Raw genomic sequence first — 24420 nt, forward strand, 5'->3', positions numbered from 1 at the left:
CTACCACCAGAGGAAGACAGAAGTCAGTGTGGAACCAGGACCATCAGAACTACTGCAAGGAAATGGGGAACGAGAGACCTGGAGCAGAACATGGCCCAGTGCTGATGGGCCTGGGCAAGCTTGAGACCTGGGTCCTCTCCCAGAGGCCTCAGAAGGAGCTGGTCTTCACAGGTCTGCTGTGGTTCATTTGTACAGGTGAGCATCTGGGACCAGAGGGCTCTTGGGTGATAAGGACTGCAGAGAGCCTCAGGAATATGCAGAGGGAGGCTTTTACTTCCATCTCCCCCCAGAGAGAAAGATCCAGGCACTGAGAAAGCAGGGCTGGGTGTCAGCAGACACTGGTGCCCTGACTGCATGGTGGGCACTAGGGGCTGAGGACTGGGCCCTGCAGAGTGGCAGGGATTAGGTCATTGCCTTGAGAGGTGGCTAGGGACTTGTCTTCTAGGCTGCCCATGCCACCTAAAGATGGCAATTCTGTACCCAGGGGTGGGCCCCCTGGCCCACTAAGGTTGACCTGTCACCGGGCCTCTCATGCAGAGATGACTAGGTATTACTTCTCACCAACTTTTTTTTTTTAATATTGTATTTATCATTATTATTGTTATTATTATTATTTGGTCTTTTTGAGACAGGGTCTCCCTGTAGCGCCAGCTGTCCTGGAACTCACTATGTAGACCAGGCTGGCCTTGAACTCACAGAGAGCCTCCAAGTGCTGGGATTAAAGGCGTGCGCCACCATGCCTGGCTTTATTATTTTTATTTTATGTGTATGAGTGTATTGCCTGCATGTATGTGAGTGCACCCATGTCGTGCAATGGCAGGTCAGAAGAGTGCTTCAGATTCCCCTGGAACTAGAGTTAAGGATGGTTCACAGCCACTATATAGGTGCTGGGAATTGAACCTGGGTCCTCTGCAAGAGCAGTCAGTGCTCTTAATCACTGAGCCATCTCTCCAGGCCCTCACTCCCTAACTCTTAAAAGGAAACAAAGACATGTTCCCACAGCTTCTGAGGCTTCATGGAGCTTCCACATGCTCCTTGGATCAAAGCCACACCAGCTCTGTGGAGACCCAACTTTAGAAGGGCCACCATTGAGCTTCTCCCAGAGCACTAATTCTCACCTCCTTTGCGTGCCGGAGTCCTCGTTCCCAGGCACTCTCTGTTGGGGGTTCTGGAGGGGGTGGAGGCAAAATTTCATCAACTACTGGCCCACCCTATTGAAAACAAGAAGGGAAACACTGAGGAAGCACTTTAAAATCCACAAGGAAACAGGAGCAGAGACATTTTAGAAACATAACCCAGCCAGCCTCATACAACTGACCCTCTTGCCCAAACTCCCAAGTGCCTGGGAACATTCAAGGGTACTCCTGCACGACGACAGCAGATACCCCTGAGAAGGTGGCTCCCACACTCTCGGGTACAAGATGCCTTTTCCACAAGGCACACCAGTTTGTCTTATGTCTGAGATGTAGAGTCAGAGCTCAGTGTCCCATCTTCTGGTAAATAAAGAAGAGCTCACGCACCCAAGGGTTGGCAGGCATCAGTGGGTGAGGTCCAAGAGGCGGGGCACCATTGGGTGGAAAAGGTTCGGCTTTGGTGATGAGGGAGTAGTTGCCCTTGTCATTCACTCCAGGATGTATAAACCTACAATTCATTCCCCAGGTGCAGTTCCCTACGGAAACAAAAGTCTGGTCAGAAAAGATGCCAAGAACCTGACTGCTGGAGGACATCAGCTGGGTGTGCAGCACAGCACTTACTGAGGACCTGGGAGGTAGCCACCAGAATGCCAGTGTTCCCATGGTCACTGGACCCCAGCCTGGAGAGGCCCAGGCCTGGCACCACCCAATCTCCCTCTCCCTTTGTACACATATCCCACAGTCCTACAGAGGTAGGCAGAGCAGGTCTGGGCCAATAGCTCAATCAGGCACTTCCATTGAGACAGCACTCCCTCAATGAGGGCCTTGCCAGGTTCCTGGTATTTCCAGAGCCTGTTCACAGTCACTCTTAGGTTCTAAGACTGTGGACTCACCACTGCAGATCAAAAATATTCTGTGTCCCCACTCTGTAAGTAATACAGTGTAACAAGGACTTATTTTACATTGTGTCAAAATACTATAAGCCATCTAGAGATGAGTTAAATTACAGAAAGATATATGTTATGAATCTTATAATAGGGACTTGAGCATCCTTAGATTTGATTACCTGGACCCACTCTCCCATGGGATCATCCATGGGATGACTGGGCACATCAACGCTCTAAGCATCAATTAAAAGCAAAGAAGTCAGGCTGGGCAAGGTGGGCGGAGCACACCTTTAACCCCAACACTTGGGAGGCAGAGGCAGAGGCAGAGGCAGGCAGATCTCTGTGAGTTCCAGGCCAGCCAGGGCTACACAGTAAGTTAAGACATGTCTCAAAAACAAAAACAAAAAAACCCAACCAACCAACCAACCAACCAACCAACCAACCAACCAAAACTCTCTACAAAACCTGGGGCTCAGAGGTACCACCACAGTCTCCAGGCAGCTTCTGCAGGTGCCTGGATGTCTTCTGTTTGATGCAAATAAGGCAGAAGTCAATGGGCGGCACTGACATTGTCAGCCTGCTGTGAGTCTGGCCCTTTACCACCTCTGTCCACCTGTACTCCCTCATCAATGTCCTCACAAATCACTTTGGGACAAATTAAAAATACACTGCCAAATATACTAAAATGGAGCTTTTACACTTTGCTCATAAAAAATTAGTTAAATCCCAGGACTGCTGAAGGAAACCACTCAGCTTTTCAGTGGAGAATGTTGCGATGGCTTGTTAGTGGCTGCATCCTCTTTTAAAAAGTCCCAGGTACATACTATCAAAGCACTCAGGGCACATGGCATCTAAAATTTAAAAACACTTCCTGTGGCTTAATATGTAGATTTTAAGTAACTGAAAACTATACCTTCAATCTCAAACATGGCATTCCATTTGAACATTTTTGCTGACAAATTAATCAGTAAAATTTTCTTTAGGAAAAAGCCAAGTTTCATCTTTAAACATTATGACTATTTAAACTTGAGTTAAAACCAACTCAACACAATGAAAGAGTATTGATCTAAATTAAACACAAAATATATTTAAAATTGCTTCTCTAGAAATATGAAAATGATAAAATAAAAATTTAAATTCCTAAAAATATTTAAGAGGTCACATGTAAGTCAAGTGAGATTGGAAACCTCAGTACACAGGGTTCAGGACCCTGGAGCTTTAAGGAACTACTAATGCAGGCATCTGAGGACAAACCCAGCCAACCACTACCCTTGCCTGTCTGACTCATAGCGTTCATGCCCTGCTTAACATTGTTTATGTAACCGAAATAGTACAAAAAAGTGTCAAGGATATGAGTTATACTTAAGATATGTATTTGGTTGTTATGTATTTATTATTTTTCTGTTGTTTATAATTTTCAAAACAAATAAAAACACAAAACAGAAAAACCAAATGTAAACCCCAAACCCCAACTCGCCTCCCATAGGCCCACTGCCCCCAGCACTACATGAGCAGAGAGAGAAGGATGAACAGAGTATGTGCAAGGGAGAGAGCAGACAGAGAGGAAGGTGAGGAGAGGGATGCACAGGGTCCCTGCCATCAGAATGACAGAACCCAGCTGGCATCCTGAGTGCTCAGCCAGGTCCCTACTGAGAGCTATCTTGATCCTTGGCCACCTAAGAAAAAAGGAGGATGGTTCCCAGAACAGCATTCTGGAAGGAAGTTGGCATCCCAGAAGAACAGTCATCCAACCACACAGCAGAGCAGATGCCCAACAGTGTTGGACAAATGGACAGAGAGTCCATTCATAGTGAACGTCAATGGTGTTAGTGCATATGTGCCATACTGCTGATCTGTGAGAGAATGCCCTCTCAGCACATCCTCTCCTCACCTGGTGCCTGAAACCTAGGGCTTGGCACGTGCTAGGGAAGTACACTGTACAGCGTAGCTGAGCTACATTCCTAGTCCCATATTTTACTTTCTCTAGTGTCAGCACAGGTTACTTCCATAATCAAAACAAAAAAAACCTCAGGCTGGCAAGATGCCTCAGCAGGTTAGGGCACTGGCCAAGCCTGCTGTTCTGAATTTGATCCCAGGAACCCACATGGTGGAGAGACCTCACTCCTGTAGACTGTCAACAGAATTCCTGTGTCAACTGAGCTCCACACACATGCACGTGCCGCCCCCAATAGAAATACCTTTTAAAAAGCGATTCCGTAACTAGAAAAAAGGAAATGGAAGTGAGGTTAAGGCAGTTTACAGGACAGTCCATCTGCTGATTCTGAGTGTGCCAGAAAACAAGCTTCTGAGTCTCAACTGAGAGGGCGGAGACTGGCAGGCTGGTGGACAACAGCATCACTTCTGGATTTTTGAGGGTTATCTTTGCACAAGAGGCTTCAAAGGGAAGAAATGTTCTCTTTCTTTTTTTGGTCTTTATGAGACAGGGTCTCCCTGTAGCCCCGGCTGGCTTAGAACTTACTTTGTAGACCAGGCTACCCTTGAACTCACAAGAGATCTGCCTGCCTCTGCCTCCCGAGTGCACCACCATATCTGGCCTGAAATGTTCTTTCTTAACCGGGTAGTCTGTACCTCAGCAATATTTAAACTAATCTTCACACCTATATACATACGTGAAATATTTTATAGTAAAACAAAGTAAAAATGGGAAGAGACATAGATAGTATGTACTCTAAAAAGCATACATGAGCTGTGTGTGACAGGGCAGGCCTCTGATACACTCAGGAAGATGCAGGAGGATGGCAAGGTCAAGGCCAGCCTGGGCTATAAATGGAAATTCTGTCTTCTGCCCCATGTCTCCAGAGCCCTCTGCCAAAATCAGTTATCAATTCTGGGTGTTTGATCATGTGTTCACTGGACATTTACTCCAATTTTATTTCACCTTATTATATACCTGAGACTGATCTTTGCCCCCCACCCAACAAACATATCTACAAAAAAGGGGGCAGGAAACCTGTGTACTCAATAGCAACAGAGCCAAACTGCATCAGTGAAACAGACATTCGAGAGAGATCCATGGCAGGTCTCTGATCAGCAACTGAGGAAACTTAAGCAGATGGCAGGAGGCAGCTGCCCACTACCTGCTGCTTGGTCCAATGGCCAAGATCCATTTCTCCCAAAACATGCAGTCAGTGTGAAGAAGTACCCCATGTCTGTGTGCGTAAGCATCTGCTGTTTGTTAGGTCCAGAAATGAGATTTTTTTTTTTTTTGAGACATGGTCTCATTATATAGATCAGGCTGGCTTTGAACTCCCAGAGATTTGCCTGTCTCTACCTCCTGAATGCTGGTATTATAGGCCTGTAACACCAAGCCCAGGATAAACAGATTTTTAAGTTTGTGATTTGTTGGCTGGATTGGTTATCAGCCATATAACCACCATACAAAGTATCTGTTAGAACAGTAGAGATAATTTCACAATGTCTATTTTCCAAATAAAACATTTGCTTCACTCTAGAGCTACAAATGGACTTTCTGACAAAGCAATCCTCTTTATGCCCTCGTTTTCAGTTGGTCTGAGTAACTGCAAACAGGTAGTAAATATAGACTGTCAAGGAAAAATAAAAGTTAAAAGTGCTTCGCTGGCTTCTAAAATAATTGAAAAATCTATTAAACCCTGAGGGCAAACCTCAGACCTACAAATCTATGTTCTAATAGGTCTAAAACTCCTGTGACATGGGGCCACAGAGAACTTGTGAGTCTTCTTTCTTATCTCAGAGACACAGAAAACCTCAGCACCTCTAGTTCAGGAAGAGTCATCGTGACAGCTGGAAGAACTGGGACCGTTTCTACTGCTTCTTTTCAAATGCTGGCTTGAAATGAACCCTTCTTTAGCTGCTGGATCTTGGCAGCTGAGGAAGACTTTGTTTCTGTAGGTGATTTCTACTGATAATTACTGTATGAAAAGCCTGTAGAGATCTAAAGATATTTCATTTAGCTATTTAAAAATAAAACATGGAGCCAGGCATGGGGGCGCACGCCTTTAATCCCAGCACTCTGGAGGCAGGGGCAGGCGGATCTCTGTGAGGTCAAGGCCAGCCTGGTCTACATAGTGAGTTCCAGGACAGCTGGGGCTACAGGGAGACCCTGTCTCAAAAAGACCAAAAACATAAAAAACAAACAAACAAAAAAAACATGGGGGGCAGGAGAGATGGCTCAGCAGTTAAGAGCGCTTGCTGTTTTTGCAGAAGACCTGGCTTCGATTTGCAGCACCCACGTGGTAGCTAACAACCCTCCATAACTCCAGTTCTAGGGGATCTGAAATCTCTTCAGACCTCCTCAGATACTTCATGACACGAGTGCACTTATATACAAGCAGACAATACACTCGTACACATAAAATTAAAAAAAAAACCCCACATATCATGGTAAGTGTCTATGGAATATTCAAAATGCTCGGCAGCGGGTGGCTCTTAAGGTGCGGCTGAGGCAGCACAGCACTGGATTCTGCTCTGCAGGTTGTGGTGCTGAGGGCAGCTGCCCCAGTTACCCCAGCTACAATGCAGAGGGAGGAAGGAAGCAAGTCCTTCCAGATGCTCTCAAGACCAAAGGTCTCCACAGAGGGCTACCCAGTCCACCCCAGACCCACTGGTTGGCCTGAATGGTCCTCCTGCCCTGGACTGCTTCTGTAACCTTCCAGAAGTCACCTAGACTCCTCCGAAAACTAGAAGACAAGCACATTTCCAAAAGTCCAATTTTAACTTGGTAGAGGATTTAAGCACTGCCAGTAGACTGTTGTTTTTAAGGCAGTTGCTCCCAGACTTTCTGATTTGGGTCCAGCTCTGTGCTTCACCAAGCTGCAGCTTGGACCCACCCCAACCCTAGGTGTCCATTCAGCCTGCAGGCCACCACAACATATTATGGAAAAGGTGCACTGAGGGGGTCTTAGTAGAGTGACATAAAGGCTTGAGAACTGCACTGAGGTGAGGTTTGCACAACATGGCAAATTTACTAAGAACTACTGAATTATATACTTAAAACTGAGAGAATTTTATGGCACGTTACTATAGCTCCACAAAGCATTATTTTTTTAAAATACCTTAAGTGTAAGATATTTCTTATTGCTACTCAGACAGTAGATGAGGCTGCATTTTCACATGAATGTGTAACAGGAAGAGCTTGACCACCAGTGGTTTATCATTATGAAAACTGCTTAAAAACCTCAGGGTCCCTCAATGGCCTCAAGGACCACTAGAGTACAGAGGCCACTCTGAGGCATGATGTCTTAAACACAAGGGAGAATGAGGGATTCAAACATGCACAAATAACAAGCTAAGGAAGATAGCAAATAGCCACATAAGCATATGAAAACGCACGTCACTGAGCATTCAGGAAATACAGTCTCCAGACACCTCTTCACACCCACTAGAAACGCTACTTGAAAAATGGAAGATTTGTTGGCCAGGATATGGAGACACTGCAACCCTGGTGCCCTGGTGTAGGAACATGAAAGGGTGCAGCCACCGTGGAGGGCTTAGCAGTGACCCAGTGCTCACTTTGCAGCCTTAAGGCTCTGGGTTTCATCCCCATCATCGTGATCTACACCTCCACGTGGTTCTGGTGGATACACAAACAAGCTGGGAGTTGCATTACTGCCAACAGTCAGAGGTGGAGGCAGCAGATGCATGCACTGGTGGCGAATAAACAAAACAAAATACGATCTATCCATACAGTGAGATACTCAGTCCTGAAAGGGAAGGAAATGGCCTAGGCTAAAACATCTTGAGGATTATCCTAAACCAAACAAGTCAGACACAAAAGGTCAAATTCTGTATGCAACTGATTATATGAGGTCCCTCAGCACTTGGATCCCTAGAGACAGAAAGCTGAGTAGCAGGTTTCAGGGCTGGGGGACAGAAAGAAGGAAATGTGGTTTACAGAACAATTTCTGTTCTGCCAGCAGAACTTGCCCTGGAGATGCAGTGGTGGTGCTGCACAACAATCTGAATGCATTTAACAGTATATGAACCACAGACTACGAATGGTTAAGATGGCAGATTTTGTTGTATTTTTATTTTTTTATGTGTATGAGTATATTGCCTGCATGTATGAAAGTGCACCTGTGTCATGCAATGCTCACGACGGTCAAAAGAGGGCATCACATCCCCTGGAACTGGAGTTATAGATGGTTGTTAGCAGCCATGTGGGTGCTGGGAATTGAACCCAGGTTCTCTGCAAGAGCAGCCAGTGCTCTTAACCACTGAGCCATCTCTCCAACTCTTGCCAATTTTTTGATCCTCACCAAGGTCATTCCTGTGCCAGGAACCTTACACTAGCTGTCCCTTCTGACTGAAATACTCATCACCCAAATCTTGGTTTGACTGGCTCATTCTTCACCTTTAAAACTCCCCTTCCATTTTGTTAAAGGCGTGCGCTACCACACCCGGCCTGAAAAAATTTTTTAAAGGGAGAGAGAGGATAAGGGTAGAGCACAGAGGCATATATGAGGCCTGGTCTCACCACCAATCAATCTCTCTCTCTCCTCTCTCCTCTCCTCTCTTCTCTCTCTCTCTCTCTCTCTCTCTCTCTCTCTCCCTCTCTTTCTCTCTCTCTCTCTCTCTCTCTCTCTCACACACACACACACCCAGATGCTTATTCACAGAGGGTTACATCAAAAACCTGCACTATGACAGTTCAAAGGAAAGGCTACTTTGTACTTTTTGTCCCAATTGAACAGAGATGTGAGTAATAACAACAAGCCATAAACAAAGTGCATCAGTCAGACTTCTGACACTGTGACAAATAAATGAAACCAACCAAAACCCAAAGAGAGGGAAGGTTTACTTTGGCTTATCCTTTCAGAGGTTTCAGTTGGAGGACCACTGCTTTGAGCCAAGGCATGGCCAAGTATCATGGCTGCAGAAGTGCTCATCATGCAAAGTGGCTCACCTTGTGGGTGAAGCACAGCAGGAAGGAGCCAGGGAGCAGGTGGTGTTTCGGAGCTAACCTCAAGTGACCACTTCCTCCAAGCAGGCTGACCTTCCATAATTCTACCACCTCCCGGTACTCTAAGTGGTGAACCTGTCAGTGGAGGACAGGGTCTATTCACGAGGCTGTGCCCTAGTGGTCCAATCACTTCCCAAAGGCCTCCCTCTTGAATGCTGCTGCACTGAAGACAAGCCTCAAAGAACTTCTGCAACAGCTACTCTTGTCCAAACCCCAACAGTGTCAATTCTTTTAAAATGCTGACAAACTACATTTCCAGTATCTTTTGTAGTTAACAGTCACAAATATCAATGTGTTCACTTAGAACTGATAGTTGCAGTCAGCCAACTTCTGAAGAGTTTTCAAATCAAGAGGTAAATCACAAACCATAAAATGCCCTGATTTTTAGTATGTTTACAATGCTGTGAAACCATCACTGTAGTTCGGAACATTCCTGCACCTCAAGAAGGAAACTCTACACTCACTGGCTATCAGCTCCCACCCTCAGTCTGGGCAGTGAGTGTGCAGTCTGTCTCTGTGGCCTTTCTAAGAACAGTCTGATGGCCTCACGGCTCATGCACGCTGTGTGGTGCTCCGCTCCTTCCATGACTGACACATCACTGTAAGGACACTGCACTTGTCCCCTCTGTAGTTTCTCCACATCCAGGCTGTTTCCCTTCTGCTGCTATGAACATTAATGCACACGTTTTTGAGAGCTTGTTCGGCGGGTCCAGCAGGGGAGTGTGGCTACCTGTACACCCCTGACTGAAGACTGGTTGTCCTCTTCAACTGAGCGGGCAGCTTCAGGAGGGACAAACATGGAGGGGTGCGGGAGGAAGGGGACACTCACCTAGCACGCCAGGTCAGCTGAATCGACCCTGGCAATCAATGGGGTGACAGATGTCACAGCCAGCTCACCCTCACATCCACATACAAGCTTTTGTGTGGACACATTTTAATTTCTCTTTGACAAACACCTAGGGGTGAGATACCTGGACCATGGCAACTCTATTCTTTACTTTTTTGTTGTTTTTTTTGAGTTTTTTTTTTTTTTTTTGTAGCCCCAGATGACCCGGAACTCACAGAGATCCGCCTGCCTCTGCCTCCCAAGTGCTGGGACTGCAGGCGTGCACCACCATGCCTGGCCATGTTATGCTGCTTGTTTTTTTTGAGACAGTCTTACTATTTAGCCCTGGCTGGCCTGGAACTTGCTATGTGAACCAGGCTGGCCACCTCTGCCTCCCAAGTGCTGGGATTAAAGGTATGCACACATCTGGCTATTCTTTGCTTTTTGAGGAACTGCCACATTGTTTTCCTAAATACTCCCACCATTTCTACAGTGTGTGAAAGTTCCAACATGCCCACATCTTTGCCAATATGGCAAGTTTTGCTTTATTTTTAAAGTAATTTGTTACTGAAGCGATCTTGAAAAAATAAAAATAAAAAAAGATAGGGTCTTATGCCAGGCATGGTGGTGTGTGCCTTTAATCCCAGCCTTTGGGAGGCAGGGGCAAGTGGATCTCAGTGACACTGAGGCCACCCTGGTTCACATGGTGACTTCCAGGTGGGCTGTGACTAGGGAGACCCTGTCAAAAAACAATCACAAAACAAAACAAAACAAAACAAAAAGAGACAGGATCTCATTATGTAACTCACAGAGATCTGCCTGCCTTTGCCTTCCAAGAGCTGGGATTAAAGACACCATGCCTGGCTAAAAATTTATTTTATGTGTGTACATATGTGTCTGTGTGTATGTGGACTGAGTGCTGGTGCTCATGGAGGCCCAAGAACGTTGGATCCTCCAGAGCCAGAGTTACAGGTGGTTGTGATCCATCTGGCATGGGTAATGGGAGCCAAACTCAGGTCCTCTGGAAGGGCAGTATGTGCTCTTAACAGCTGAGCCATCTCTCCAGCACTACCGAAGGGATCTTAAAGCAATTCACCTCAACTCAACACACCAAGCTTATAAGCTGCAGGCAAGTAAAAACATTTACATCCACAAACATTTCTTAACTCCGACAAAGACATCTCAGAGAACTGTAAGAATCAATCATTTCCTTTCCTATTCATACGTCATAGAATAAACAGGATGGGGGGTGGGGGAATGGAAGCATTAATTTAAAACACTCTTGAAATGCTCACCTAAGCTGCTTCCCACTTCTTAAGAAGAAACCTGCAGAAACCTCTCCATGGCTTCATTCACAGAAACCCAAACACAGCTTAGTCAACAGGGTTACAGCTCCCGTCCCTGTGCATGCAGATGATTCCCAGGAGCTGGTTTGCACGTCCAGCACCCCCGCCACTTCATCTGTTCTGTGCTGATAAATTCTGACAACAGAGTCAGGGTGTAATCTCTGGCTCTGGCTCGAGACTCCATGCTGGTGCTGTTGCTGCTTCCTACAGTGGGAACTGCTGGCCGGTCCCAACCAGCTGGGGACCTTCTGAGCTGCTAAGGTCCAGAGCACTGTGTAGCACAGTCTGCAAGCAGCATTAACGCAAACCAATTGCAGATACATACGTGTATGAAGGTTCCTGCTGCTGCAATCTAGAAACACGAGGTGGACTGATGTCATTTACTCCACATCATTACAGCAAAGGGTCTTCTGCCTTCGCTTGCATTTTAGGAACTACTGGTACTTGATTATTATTATTATTATATACATATAATTTTTTTTTTTTAGTTTTTTGAGGAAGGGTTTCCCTGTAGCCCCAGTGTGCCTGGAAATCACTATGTAGACCAGGCTGGCCTTGAACTCACAGAACTCAGCTGGCCTCTGCCTCCTGCTGCTGAGATTAAAAGGTGTGCGCCACCATGCCCGGCTTACTGGTACTTGAAACACAGTTTCTGAAGAAGAGGTAGCACAGTCTTGCATTCAGAGTGGTTGTAGCAATGTCACGTGAAGGTCTTGCCATAGCACATAGGTGTTTGGGTTCAGGCCCACATACCATGCAGGCCCCCATTGGTCAACTGCACAATGGGGGCCCATCACACATGTGTGACTTAGATGGGCCAACTGTTTTCACTTGGCAGAAATAAGCATGCCAAGAAAGAACATGGACCCAGAGAAGTGAGCCTGAGGGGGTTCTCATGGACATCCCCATCATCAAGGTACCTTTTGGCCTGAGGGACAGGGCTGTTCATGGGCCACTCTTGGGCTCAGCCTTCCCCATGTATGTATAAGGCAGGATTCCACTGCTAACTGTGAAGTTCCTGCCCCTCAAGTACACTGCCATGGCCTCAGCCTGCACCTCCTTCCCTGCACCTCCTTCCCCAGCTCTCAGGACACTAAGAAGAAAGGCCACAGCACCTCTGCCCCTCAAGCCCCTCCCTGTTGGCGTCCCAGCTGTGCTCTGGATCCAGGAGAAAGAAGTCTGGCCTCTGGCGCAGGGGACTTTAAGGCACAACAGAGAGTGAACACAGGATATTTTGTACCTTTAACCTGGCCTCTGAGTGGTATGGAATTTGGTATTGGTGGAAGAAGAGTGGATAATGGTGTCACAACATCTGGAAAAGAAGTACAGGAAGCTCTTGTGAACTTTAGACTGCACACACAGGCTGGCCAGCGAGCAAAGTCATCTAAGGGCAAGAGAAAATACCTTCCTATCTGTCCAAGGAGAACACTCAACAAGAAACATGCCCAAACCACTGCTGCACATCCAGGCAACCCTTTGGGCTAGAAACTCTCACTGCCATTTCCAAATCCCCCATGGCTTTACAAGGCAAAGCCAGAACACCACCATGCTAAAGGGTTATAGCACTCGCAACATGTGGTCAGTTGAGATTGTCAGGTGAGACTGTCAACTGCCCCTGTTGAAGTCACTTAAGTCGCAGTGCTCCTCTGCAGGAGTGGCCCTCAGATGCTCTCCCTTGTCCTTTCCAAGTCCATCCCAAATAAAGGACCTACTTCTGATACATTGTGCAGAAAGTGGTCCTCTCTTTCAGAGGTGGGACGTGCTAACTTTGGAACGTTTGGCCTTACAGAAAGGCCCACTAGGAAAAGAACTGCCACTGTCTGTTGCAGCCTTGGGTCTGTTGTAAGCAGTGGGCCTGAAACCAGCTGTGTGGAAAACACCATGCGGTTCCCCTCCAAGGCCGTCTTCAAAGTGAGGACAGGACTAATAAAAGGGTCTATTGTTCACCACCAATACCATCACCACCACCACCACCACCACTAACTCCTGCAATCTGGCCCCATGAAAGGCCTCACTGACATCAACAGTGGTGCCTGGTGAGGCTGAACTAACACCATGGCCCCAGGCAGGACACACTGAGAGCTGCATGAAGGCCTGAGGCAGACAATTACCTTTCATGAAGAATCGACAGGTGGGGCGAGGCCTCACCTTCCGGTCACTGGGGTCCTTCACTTCACCTTCTTCCAAGTCATCATCCTGGAACAGAGGGAGATCGTCTGAAGGTGAGTGGATCTGCCTTGCCCCCCACACCGGACCTCGCCAGCCTATGTTCATGGTCCCAGCTGTACATGGATGGTTGTGAGCTCACCTAAAGCTCAAGAGACACTCAGAAGAACACTATGAAAACTCTGGGCCTGACAGAAAGCTTCATGGAGCAGTTTCTGTCTATGTCTACCAACGACTTTGAGCAGGGAATGGATATATTTTGGTTTTCGATAATTTGTACATTAACAAAAAATATATAAAAGTACTTTACAATTAACACTGATTTCCTCTCAAGGGGGAAGTGAGGTAACCCTGATGAGCAACGCTACCCTGTGGCTCATTTTTCAGCTCCTATCCAGTTCAGAGTGATCCAGACACTTAACATAGAACAGAGCCAAGTCGCACCCCCAGGATTCTCACAGGCAGCCAGGACCTGACCACTGCTCTGGTCCCTCTCCAGTCATCCCTGCCCAAGGCCTCTCAGCTGAGACCCCTTCATTGTCAGGCCACCCCGACTCCACAGGGGTGGTGCTCTCAGGAAAGTCCTGGCACCCAGAGGAAGAATGAGTAAACATGGCTCCTGCCTTCCCAAAGAAACGGTAGGGTCCAGTTAACCGACGGCCCACTTACCCCATAATGAGACAAAAGCAGAACAAGATGGTAAGACAGGACTTGACTTGGTGACATCAAGTCAAAGATCCATGAGGACAAAGCTGCCAGGAGCAGCTTGTTGGGGAGACTAGCCAGGGGGTTGTCTCTGGGAAGACAAAGGAGCTTTGTAGAAGGGAGGGATCAGGCAGGATCCCCTGGCTTTCCTGAGGTGGCAGCGGTGAGGCCATCTTGCATCTCCATCTCTGTATAACCTTTGCTCACTAAAAGGTCAGTTGCCAGGGACACCCTTGCTGCCACAGGTGCCCTATACAACAGGCCCAGTCCAAAATTCCCTCCATTCTGAACAAATAGGCAGGGGCACTGCCTGTGAGGTGTTCACCCCTGCAGGGAGTCTGGGAGCACACCAGGAACACGGACAGGGAATTCAAGTCTCAGGCAGACATTCTGACAAAAGAATTTCAAGGTTTAGTGTATAAATTTATGCCTGACTCTAGGAAACAGGGGGACAAAAATTAACCCGCCTATTCCAGAGTCCCAAAATCTAAATGGGAACAAAGTGATGTACTCAAAAAAGAGAAGAGCTTCAGCTCTCAGAGGCAGGCGGATCTCTGTGAGTTCAAGGCCTGGTCACATAGCGAGTTCCAGGTCAGCTGGGTCTATACAGAAGCCCAGTCTCAAAAAGACCAAAAAAAAAAAGCAAAACCAAAAAGACAAGAGCTAAGTTGAAAGATGATCCATCAAAGGCTCTCCAGGAAGACCATGGGCAGCAGGGAACTATGAACAGAGGAGCTCTTCCACAAACGGGGAGGAAAGTCCTGCTGGGAGCAAACTTGCTATAGTGTCACTAATGTCTGCTTTTTCAGGGAGGTGAAGAGAGTCTGTGTAGCCCAGGCTGACCTGGAACTCACAACCTTCCCGCCTGAGTCTTCCCACTGCTGGGATTACAGGCACAAGCCACCATGCCTGGCCCATTTCCTCCTTCAAGTAATATCTAGGTATTTACCTGAATCAAAGCTCGGCTTGAAAGCAATGGGGACGTGCCTTTGGGGACATCCACTTGCCACTAATGGTAAAAGCCATTTTCCAGGGAGTTAAAGTAATGGGGCGACTTGGAAAGTCTCACAGACCATGTGTACCCTTCAGTCTCCTTCTGTATCTTCTGGCAGAAGTACCAGCAGGGGGCTCTATGCGAGGGCTTAGAAGGACATAGGCCATGTGCTTCGGGAGATGGAGCAGAGATCCCACAGGGGTGACTGGCTTGGACCTGGGCTAGTGAGTTGATGTTCTCCACATAAACTGACCCGCTCTGTGCCAGGCGCAGAGGGCTCCACTCTCAGTGTACATCTGTTGCCTGCTCCCACTTTACCTCTCAAATGCTCTCAACTCTAAGTGCTCCAAACAAAGCTAGTGAGATTTATCCATTTGCTCAGCAGTCTAGTGAGCTACTGGGCCCTGGGGACACAAATGAACCAAATAGGGTTTGGCCTAGGAGACCATGTTCCTGAGGATGGGGGCCTGGTGAAGCAACAATCAGCTGAGACTGTGTTAAAAACAATGCAGGTGTGAAGGAAGAATCAGTGCAGGCCCACGAGCCTACACACACAGAGGAGGCGACAAAGGCCAACATGCAAAAGCTGTGGTGGATGGGGAGGAATCAGACAGAGGCAAGCAGAACTCCCAAGGAAGTGACTGCTGGCCTGGAAACAGTGTGTCCTCCTGGGCCAAATCTACCTCTCACATGCCCACCTGCCCTACACCATCCCAGCAGAGCAGGTAGAACAAAAACATGTTAGAAAATCAATCAGCAGATTCACTCCATACACTGTTTCCAGGGAAACCACAAGCCAGAATCATTGGTACTGTCCAGGGGAGGCTTGGCTCAATTCATCACCCCTCTGTTCACATCACAGTACCATGTGAGCTACCAGTGCCCCCAATGCCAAGGCCCTCATGATCTCCAGGGAGACTCCCAATACTTTCTGAACTTCTTCAATAGTGGGACCAGGAAGGGTGTGCAGTAGGTCCTCCTACCTGCAAAAGGGGTGCCTGACACCAGGCACACACGCTAGAACAAAACCGACAGCAAGCGCAGTCAGTAACCCCAACTTGAGCATCGCAGGACCTTTTCCTTTGCCAACTCTGGGATAAAGATAAATTTCCTCCTAGTATAAGCATAGATGGCAAAACACAAGAAAACCTGCACAGCAAAGTCCTTTGTGGGGGTGGGACCATAACTCAGGAAACTACTTACTACACAGTTGGGAGGTAAAAGATCTGAAATTGTATGCTTACAGCCACACATGACCCCACAGTTCTCCTTTGCTACTGGGTCCCAAAGCCAGGCAAGTGACATCTATGCCCTATTAATTACCTCGTATTGGCCAGAACCATTGTCCATCTGTGATGTCTTAACATGAACTGGGTGCAGCTGGTCATGGTGGCGCAAGCACTCAGAGGCAGGCAGATCTTTGTGAGTTTGAGGCCAGCCTGGTCTATCTAGTCCTAGTGAGTTCCAGGATAACTGGGGAACAGGGAGACCCTGTCTCAAAAAGACTAAAAAGAGGACGGGGTGCCCAGGAACCAGTATGAGTGGTACGTGTGGGACTCTGGGATCACATCTGGATAGGGCCCTCCCTCCAGCCCACTGCATCTCTGTGAACATGGTAAAGTCAAGGGCTCCTAGTACCCAGGGCCCCTAAGAACATGGACCCACCAGGGTATTGTGAGATACGCAACCTATCTTCCGTCAGGATGACTCAGATGGGCAGTCTCTTTCCCAGGCACCTGAAAACCCCAGATGGTTTATCCACTTTGAATTCATCTGTTCTGAACTTTGGGCTGAGTCCTCTGAAACCTCCTGATTCAAGTTCTTCCTACAGAATCATCTGCCATGAAAACCTGACTCTCCATACCTGTGATTTTATGTGAAGGGAGATTTAAGGAAACCATATGAGGTAGGGCTTGGTGAGGGCTTGTCAGGCTGCTGGCTACTGACAGGTTTTCTGTATGGGCCTATTTTCCATTTTCTACATTGAGCACATCCTTGCTGTCCCAACACAAGCTCTTATTTCTCCATATGCTTGGCCCACTACTAATAGGGAGCCTGAAAGCCCTGTTGAGAGTGCTTCTCCTGAACCAGCCTCACCGGTTCTGCCATACTCACATCTATCTCCCCATCATCGATCTCCCCATCGTCATCTTCTTTCTTCTTCTCCTTGGCAGCCTCTGTGGGCTCTTTTTCTCCCACACTTTGAACATCAGGTTTCCCTTCCTCTCCAGGAACACCTTCCCCTTTCTCCTCCTCTTCCTCAGCCCCAGCCTTCTCAGTCTCCTCCTCCTGGGTGGCAGGAGTAGGTTCCTCGGGGACCTCCTCATCATAGTCTAGCTCATGCTCATCCAGTTCCCGGGTCACTGAGGAGGCTTCGTCCCTGAGGTCACTGGTCTGGTCTTCTTCACCATCATCCCCCTCCTCACATGGGGAACTTGTCGGGCCCCTGCTCAGCTCATGAGCCTCTGAGTCCTGATCCTGGGACTTGGGCTCACTGGCTCGGTCCTCCTCATCTGAGTGAGTCTCCTCCTGGCTTGGTACCCCAGTTGCATTTTCCTCATCCTCCAAATCCGAAGACCTCCCCCCAGGTCCATCCAAATCCTGATCGGATCCACTTTCCCTCAGAATGTCATCATCTGAGAGTGCTGGCTGCGCTTCATCCTCTGGGGAGCGAGGATCCTGTTCAGGGCTCTCAGCCACATCCATCGGGACCCACAGTTCTGCAAAAGAAAAACAGCAAAGACTCAGCATGCGTCCATTCTCTTGGCCCACATGCCCTCTTCCCTGAGGAGGAAGTAGGACATGCTCTCTGTTGTCCTGAACAATCCCTCCCAAATCTACACACCTTTGTGGAGAGACAGGGCACAGCACCACTGGGCAAAGCTGGCCTCCACTCAGCCCTTCCACAACTTGTACAGGTGAAGAGGCGTGAGCAACAAGGCGTGGACTGCAGCTCTTGGGTTTCATAGGAACTGACTCTGAAAGTATTGTTTCCACTGTGGAATGAGGCAGCAAAGTTGAAGGAACACATCTGTAGTCATGTGGAGACCAAGGCAGAAACCTAGGCAGGCAGCAGTTTCCAGCTGAGCCTTTTCCTCTTATTCTACTTCTCAAACACAGCCTCCTGTCACTGCCGCAGTCCTTCACTAGCATTTTAAGATACAGACACCAAGACCTCATCCTGACCTTGCACCTAGCACACAGCAGGTTCTCCAAAGGCAGTACTCCAGGACCAGTGACACACCAGAGACCAACCCACTGTACCCATCCAGGTGTTTGCTGCGCAGAGAAACTCTTGACGGAATATTTTAGATATTTAAATCATGTTCTTATGTAAAGAACTGTTTTTTAGGATGCTCTCGATTTCTGTTATTCTTGACTAATAAAAATAAAGCACACTGTTCCACTTGTTTTAAAAGACAGCCATACAAGGTCGGTGGGGTTAGAGTATAAGTGCGGACACTGTATCCAGATGCCGGGAGTCAAGTGTTTCTACCCCATCAAGGGAGAGCAAGCCACAATAGGAATGGGGAGGGGCTTGGAATTCACAACTCTTCATTCTACAAGGTTGGGGCAAACAAGCTGTTTAGAACATGGGAAGATCTACAAACAGCAACAGCTTATTCATTCCAAGTTCACTATGTGGTTTTTTTTTTTTTTTTTTTTTTTTTTTTTTTTTTGTCTTTTTGAGACAGGGTCTCCCTGTAGGCCCAGCTGTCCTAGAACTCGCTATGTAGACCAGGCTGGACTTGAACTCACAAAGATCCGCCTGCCTTTGCCTCCCACGTGCTGGGATTAAAGGTGTGCACCACCACGCCTGGCCACTATGTGTTTTTAAAGTACCAAGTCATACACATTTATATATTTATGTAATTTTATATTTTCTTATTTAAAATAAAAATCTATTTTTTAATTTATGCAGGGCTTTTTGTTTGGGGGGGGGCAGCCCTAGGGTGGAACTCAGGGCCCCGTACATGCCATGCAGTGCCCTATCACTAAGCTGCTCCAAATTTATATATATATTTTTTGGTCTTTTGGAGAGAGGGTCTCCCTGTAGCCCCAGCTGGCCTGGAACTCACTATAGACCAGGCTGGCCTCCAACTCACAGAGACCCACCTGTCCCTGCCTCCCAAGTGCTGGGATTAAAGCGTACACCACCATGCCCAGCTCCCAAATTTATACTTCTAAAAAAATTTGCATCCTGGGTTACACAACGAATTCAAGGTCAGTCTGGGCTATTTAACAAGACTGTCTCAAAAATGGGCTAGCGAGCCATCTCAGCAGATAAAGGTTGTCACCAAGCCTGACAACCTGAGTTGGACTGTGGGGACCCACATGAGACAAGAAAAGGACTGCCTCCTGCAGGTTGGCCTCTGACCTCCATACCATGTGCTATGGTATGCGTGCCTCCCCCATAAATAAAATATAATTAAAATGATAAAAATTTTTAAAAAGATCAGCCATTTTAAACATGTAGGGTTGGCCAGGTGTGCTGACACACACCTTTAATCCCAGCACTCTGGAGACAGAGGCAAGGGGAATCTCTGTGAGTTTGAGGCCAGCCTGGTCTACATACTGAGTTCCAGGCCAGCTGGGACTACAGGAGACCCTGTCTCAAAAAAAGACCCCCCCAAATTTTTTTAGAAACCAATCAACCCATAATAAGTCACTTAAAAGTACACAGCACAAGACTTCCTGGTGTTCTGGCAACAGGGCAGAGGGAGGACTATTAGAGGGAACTAACAGGAGTCAATCCTAGCTGGGTGTGGTAGCTCACACCTGAAATCCTAGCACTTGGGAGGACGAGCCAGCTGAACTGTAGTCCAGTCTGGGTTACAGAGTAAGACCTCAAAGGAAAACAACACCATGAGCAAGTCCAGATGTCATGTACACAGCCTCTGGTCTCTGGGTACTGCAAGGGTCCTTGGTACCCACAGTACTCCTGCAGCGGGCAGCGTGAATGCCACACAGGACAAGGACCGACTACGGCTCTGCGGCTCCACGCTTTTCCACTCTTCAAGAGAAAGTTTGTGCAAAGTGGGAATGTGTGTGGTGGTTAGGGTTACAGCACTAAATGCAAACCCTTCTCAAATTAGTAACACAGTGAACACTTACATTTCTTGGTGTGTAACATCTGGTCCCTAGATTTGCAGTTTTTATTATGGTGTAAGTTTTAAAGTCTCCAGTTTTAAAGGAAATCAATCATGCTGAACTGGTTACCAAATTTCAGATACCTGACTTGAAACCTGACAAATTCCTAGTCTCACATTTTATAGCTAAAGGCAATTTTGCAAAGTTATCCTTTAATTCAACTGTAATGCAAAACCAAATGCCCTATCAAACTAGCTTTAAAAACCATGCAACTGGGGTTGGAGAGAGAGGTCAGTGGTTAAGAATGCCCAATGCTCTTGCAGAGGACCTGAGTTTGGTTCCCAGTTACCCATATGGGGAGCTCACAACCTTCTGTAACTCCAGCTCCAGGAGATCAGATGTCCCTAGCCCTCACTGGCACCTGCACTCATGTGTACATACTCCTAACACAGACACACGTGCATACACGTTATTAAAAACAAAAATAAAATTTAAAAAGCATACAACTGATATTCCAGAACACATGGTTCTCAAGTTCTAAGCTGCCACTGACCTTGGAACACATTACCTTGTGCACAGAAGTTCACAGAACTGTATAACTTGCCAGCAGCCCTTCTCCAGGGTCCAGATGCAAGTTGGTTTGCATTTGGTTTCAGAATTCTTAGGTACAAGTTGTTTTTTATATTTTGAAAATCTTAAAATAAAATTCCATGATAAGTGAAAGAAACAGAGTGCCTAACTCAAATACCTGACCTAGGGCAAGAAGCAGGCTGACAACCATGGGAAGCTGGTCTTCTGTTCCCTGTAAGCAGTCTGCGGTTTCTGAGTTAGGAGCTGAATCCCTGCTCTACTGCCTCTTAGCATTACAATCTTGGGCAAGTTGGTAAACGTGCCAGACCTTCATCTCTTCACCTGAAATATGGGGTAAGAGCAGCTCCTTTACGCTGTTAGGACTTGATACCTGAGACTGTGCCTAGGACATACTTGACACATCTTAATTCAGACTGAATTAAAGAGACAGACAACCCTCTAGCTAAACACCATCCTCATGCCACTTGTCAGCTTCAGTCTCCTGGAGCCCTCAGGAGGAACATGCTCTGTTCCACTGGATAAATGCTGCAGTAACACAACTTTACCTTGTGTGGAGACTACTGAAAAATGAACTCATTCCCTCATGTCATTCCTTACCCCCAGCTTGGCTTTCCAAGTAGTGAAACCAAGACCACATGGTGGCTGTGTGCCCACAAACTGCTCAGACATACCTGTGCTCCAGATCATGGACCGAGTGAGCGTCATTTCCTACTACTAGAATTTCTAGTAGAAAGCAGGATTCAAGTTCCAAAATGATTTTGTAAATCCTTTTTTGGGCGGGACACAGCTCATGCATCAACTAGGGTCTTCTATAAACCCATAGTTTTTTGCCTGTTTCCCCTTTTCTCCCTTCAAAAGTCAGTGCATGAGACATTCCCCACAGGCACATGATCTCTACAAAGACCACAGCCTGGCTAAGTAGCCAGACTGGTATGTTGTTCACAAGCCCACTAGGCCTTTGTGCCCTTCACGTAGATTTATAGATAGCTTAAACTGCCCGGAGTAAAAACTTCTGACTTGTGAAGGCAGTTTTTCAGCATTTGCCACAAAGTGAGGGGGGAGTGGCCCTGAAAGCACCTCTGGCTTTCCTGCTTCTGGGGGGCCTCTTGGGATCACAAGCTGTTTTGGGCATCTAATGACAGGCACAGACGAGCCTGTACATACAAAATTCAGAAGTCCAAACCCCTGAGGTCCTCCCTAGGTCAGAACTCTTGCTTTTTACATTGTACATTATTCTGTTAACCTAACTGCACCTACCATACGAATGCCAACAATCTGTGTAAAGATTGTTGGGAGGCCTCCTTCACCTCTGCTATAGTTTGGATCTTAAGTATTCAAAGGCCCAAGTGCTCAAGTCTTGGTCTCTGGGGAGACACTACTGAGAAGTATGGGATCTTTAAGAGGTAGGGCCTAGTGGGAGGTCTTTGGGGGTCTGATCTCTCTCTGCTCTCTGGCATGTGATGAAGTGAGTGTCTATCACACTGCAGCCATGATGTGCTGCCCTGCCAACTGAGCATGGACCAGAACCTCCCAAAAAGAGAACCAAAACAACCCAACTATAGAGGGAAAGGAAGGAGGCTCTTCAAGGGCTGGCACTCAGTAACCTAGATACCACATAACAGACTATCTGCCTGGGACACTTCTGAGACCACAGTGGGCACCATTAGCAAGACAAGAGGCGTGTGGTCAGGGTTGCCTTGGGGCACTAGGACACACAGGTACCCTGCAGAGGCCCTCACAGGTGTTCTGTGAAAAGGAGCTGGACTGTCTTCCTTCCCATGGGACATTCTGGAATTGTACTACTGGAGGCCACATTCAGGTGAACACCTTTCAGAAAATACACAAATCTATGTATTTATCAGAAGCAGCCTAAATCATACCTTTAGAGCAGGAATGCCACTGGGAACCAAGAAGTGGCGCGATCTTCACTCCTGCTCCAGGCAGGTTCCCTGTCTCTCTGGGCGCCAGTGTTCTGACACTAATTCTGAGTGCTACCCTATGCTGGGCACAGGGAAAGGAAACACATGTCCTAGTAAGCACAAACAATGAAACAAAGGTCCTCTGGTCCAGCTCAACTGACTCCCATATTTACAATCTTTGCTCAAGTACAGAATCACCCATATCATGGACTCTCAAAGGTTTAGAGCCAGCCTTCAGACCTCCCACCCATAACAGTGAACCTGTCAAGGGGACAGAATGACCAAGGGTCTTTTGCTGTGCCCTGCTCCCTGCTGTATGTGGCAAACCTGAAAAGTGCTTGCTGAAACAATACAATATCTCATTACTTGAGGAACTACCTGTTGTGCGTCAGAAAGACATACAAACAGTTGCCTAATTTGTAAAAAAAAAAGACCATAGCCCAGCTCACAGTTACCTCTTGCCACATCCTCCTCAGATAGGTCACTTTAAGGAACTGCTACAAGCCACCTAAAGTCTGGTCTGGTGAAGTGAGTTGCTAATGCAGGCATCACAATTTGTGCTCAAATATGGGGTGTGACTATTGAATGAGACTATTTTCTCATTGGCTTAGAGAATTAACTGGTGAAACAGGTGTTCTAAGGGGGCTTTGGCAAAAAGAGAAAAACCTCTGGGAAACTAATATAACAGCAATTCCTAAGTCTGCCAGTAAAATCCTGATTCATTACTTTAATAGAAAGGATGTTGAGTTTTTTCTTTCATGAGACACGGTCTTCCTGTAGTCCCAGCTGGCCTGGAACTTTCTATGCAGACCAGGCTGGCCTAGAACTCAGAGATCCACCTGCCTCTGCCCCTGATTAAAGGCATGCGCTAACACGCCAGCAGGATGTCAAGGTTGTAGACAGACACCATCCCAACGTGATTAAGCTCAACCAGAAACTCCTAGGTAAGGAGGTACTCACCCTGCGATGTTCTACAGATGATAGGGTGGAAAAGCTTTAAAGACGAGCAGCGCCAGAGCTTACCCGGCAGTGTTCTCAGGCGATTCCACAAAGCTCTTACAATGTTTAGGCATTCCCCACTAAAACTGGAGAGAAGTTCCAGGCTCTGGGACATTTTGGACTGGTTCAGGAGCTGGCTGGGCTTCACAGGTGCTCAAAAGACATTCTCAGGATGGGAATCAGCCTAGGTCCAGACCTACCCTGAGAATCCTAACCCCTGCTCTGGCTGGGATAGGCAATGTGATGGAGGTGAACCAAATGCCCTCTTCCATTTTCTCCAAATGGGTCTGAAGAATTATCTACTCTTGCAAATGAGTACTAAGCAAAGCTCATTTAAATGAATCACTGTGCCTGGTAAACTCAGCTGTCAGAGTGCACGGGAAAATTACATTCCTAGCAGGAGCAAGACTGGAAATCTCAAAGTTTTATCTCCTTTCAGCACCACAGCTGTTCGGCTACTTTACACCAACGTCTCGGCATCTCAGAGCTCCCAGTCCAAGGGACGAGGAGGTTACATTTCCCAAGACATCGGTGCCTCCCGGGGCACAACGAGCACGTCCAACCTGTGCACCCTTGAAGTTGCGGGAGCAAGATGCCGGAAGCTCCCGAAAGCTCAAAGTTCCCCAAAGCGCCCATCAGCGGTCCGGGCGGGCCTCCTCCCGAGCCGGCCTTTGTGGGCGGCGAGCATGTGCCGCTCCGCTCGAGTGGCCCGGAAGAGCAATGACAGCTTCAGGAGCAGCAGCTCCGCGGAGGCGGGCGCGGCGCGCGGGGCCGCCCGGACGTCCCAGGCCGCCGCGGGCTC

The 24420-nt window shown here is 47.5% G+C and overlaps 1 protein-coding gene across 6 annotated transcripts in view; it reads right to left on the minus strand.

Annotated features, from left to right (window-relative positions):
- Positions 1-24420, minus strand: part of Zc3h18 (zinc finger CCCH-type containing 18) — a 52526-nt gene that overhangs the window by 27681 nt on the left and 425 nt on the right. Inside the window, exons 1-7 of one of the 6 annotated variants that reach the window (XM_029567119.1) lie at positions 23580-23594; positions 22581-22701; positions 17134-17738; positions 13265-13349; positions 12394-12465; positions 1521-1669; positions 1119-1211 (exon numbers count right to left, since the gene is read on the minus strand). In XM_029567119.1, coding sequence (XP_029422979.1) covers positions 1119-1211; positions 1521-1669; positions 12394-12465; positions 13265-13349; positions 17134-17724 — 990 coding nt within the window. In that variant the 5' untranslated portion in view covers positions 17725-17738; positions 22581-22701; positions 23580-23594. Of the gene's footprint in view, positions 1-1118; positions 1212-1520; positions 1670-12393; positions 12466-13264; positions 13350-17133; positions 17739-17863; positions 17993-22580; positions 22702-23579; positions 24397-24420 lie in introns of those variants that run through there. The other 5 variants (XM_008840548.3, XM_029567120.1, XM_008840551.3 and 2 more) reach the window with 5 other exon arrangements.

The sequence above is a fragment of the Nannospalax galili genome, unplaced genomic scaffold (assembly GCF_000622305.1).
Source record: "Nannospalax galili isolate Female #2095 unplaced genomic scaffold, S.galili_v1.0 scaffold459, whole genome shotgun sequence".
Classification (NCBI taxonomy): Eukaryota; Metazoa; Chordata; class Mammalia; order Rodentia; family Spalacidae; genus Nannospalax; species Nannospalax galili.